Here is a 987-nt window from a genome sequence, read left to right on the forward strand (position 1 = left end):
CAAGAGACCCAAAGAAGTGATGAGACTGTCAGAGTACAGAGTGAGGACAGAGCTGAAGATGACCTTACACTGAAGAGTAGCAGCAGTGAAGCAAGAGGTAAGGGAAGTCGAGGTCAAGGAAGAGGTACAAGAAAACCAAAGGTAAACCTCAAAGTTGTGCCTCGCCAAACGCGTCAGCGCACAGGGACCATTGAAGTGCAGGCACCAAGAACTAACAAAAGACCATCAGATGAAATTTCTTCAGAGGACCTCAGCAGTACTGGTCTTCGCAGCAGTTTGTCATCCTTGCTTCAAGGGGCAAACCAGTACCGTTACGATGACAGAAGAAAGGATTCCCACAAGTAAGTTCTTCTAGATGAGTTAAATTTTGGCATCTTAATGTAGTGTTCATGGTTAAAATGAAGGACATGTATCTGAGTAAAGTCAGATCCAAGATGATAAGAGGGGTAATATCTAGTTTCCGATAAAACAATTTTAAATTTGTTGAAGAAATAAACTAGTACCTGATGTAAGTAATTCCATCAGTTTACTTAAAGTAGAATTGGTCCACCCCGGGATATTATCACCAATAGATCATGCTTGAGTGACCTGAGATGCTCACAGTCCGTCATTTTCATCGCAAGTAGTACTCAAATTGCCCAACTAGGCTAGTGAGTCACTACTAACCATCAGAAATTTTTCGAGCTCCACGTCTCCAATTTGTACATCTGGCACTCGTCGATTCCAACAAGTAGTTTTCACTGTTACTCCAATCGTATGCTTCATACAAACGCCTGATCTCTCTGTCCTCTTGATATTCTTCATCTCACTATCGTTCTCAATGTCTTCTGCCCTCTCCCTCTCTCTCCGCCTTACCAGCCCAAATCTCCTCATAATCTCCTCCGGCCCACGTACTTCTCACTTCGCTCTATCTTGTCATCTCTGCTTCTACATACCGTACTGACCATATCCCTCCTGCTTCTCCGTTTCTCCTCAATTCTCTCTCCT

The 987-nt window shown here is 43.5% G+C and overlaps 1 protein-coding gene across 1 annotated transcript in view; it reads left to right on the forward strand.

The window, feature by feature from the left end:
• The window catches only part of LOC119585085, a gene marked incomplete in the record, with an annotated part of 26,313 nt that overhangs the window by 4,016 nt on the left and 21,310 nt on the right, over positions 1–987 (forward strand). Inside the window, 1 exon segment of the mRNA XM_037933705.1 lies at positions 1–341. Within this exon segment, the coding sequence (XP_037789633.1) occupies positions 1–341 (341 nt within the window).

The sequence above is a fragment of the Penaeus monodon genome, chromosome 19 (genome assembly GCF_015228065.2).
Source record: "Penaeus monodon isolate SGIC_2016 chromosome 19, NSTDA_Pmon_1, whole genome shotgun sequence".
NCBI lineage: Eukaryota > Metazoa > Arthropoda > Malacostraca > Decapoda > Penaeidae > Penaeus > Penaeus monodon.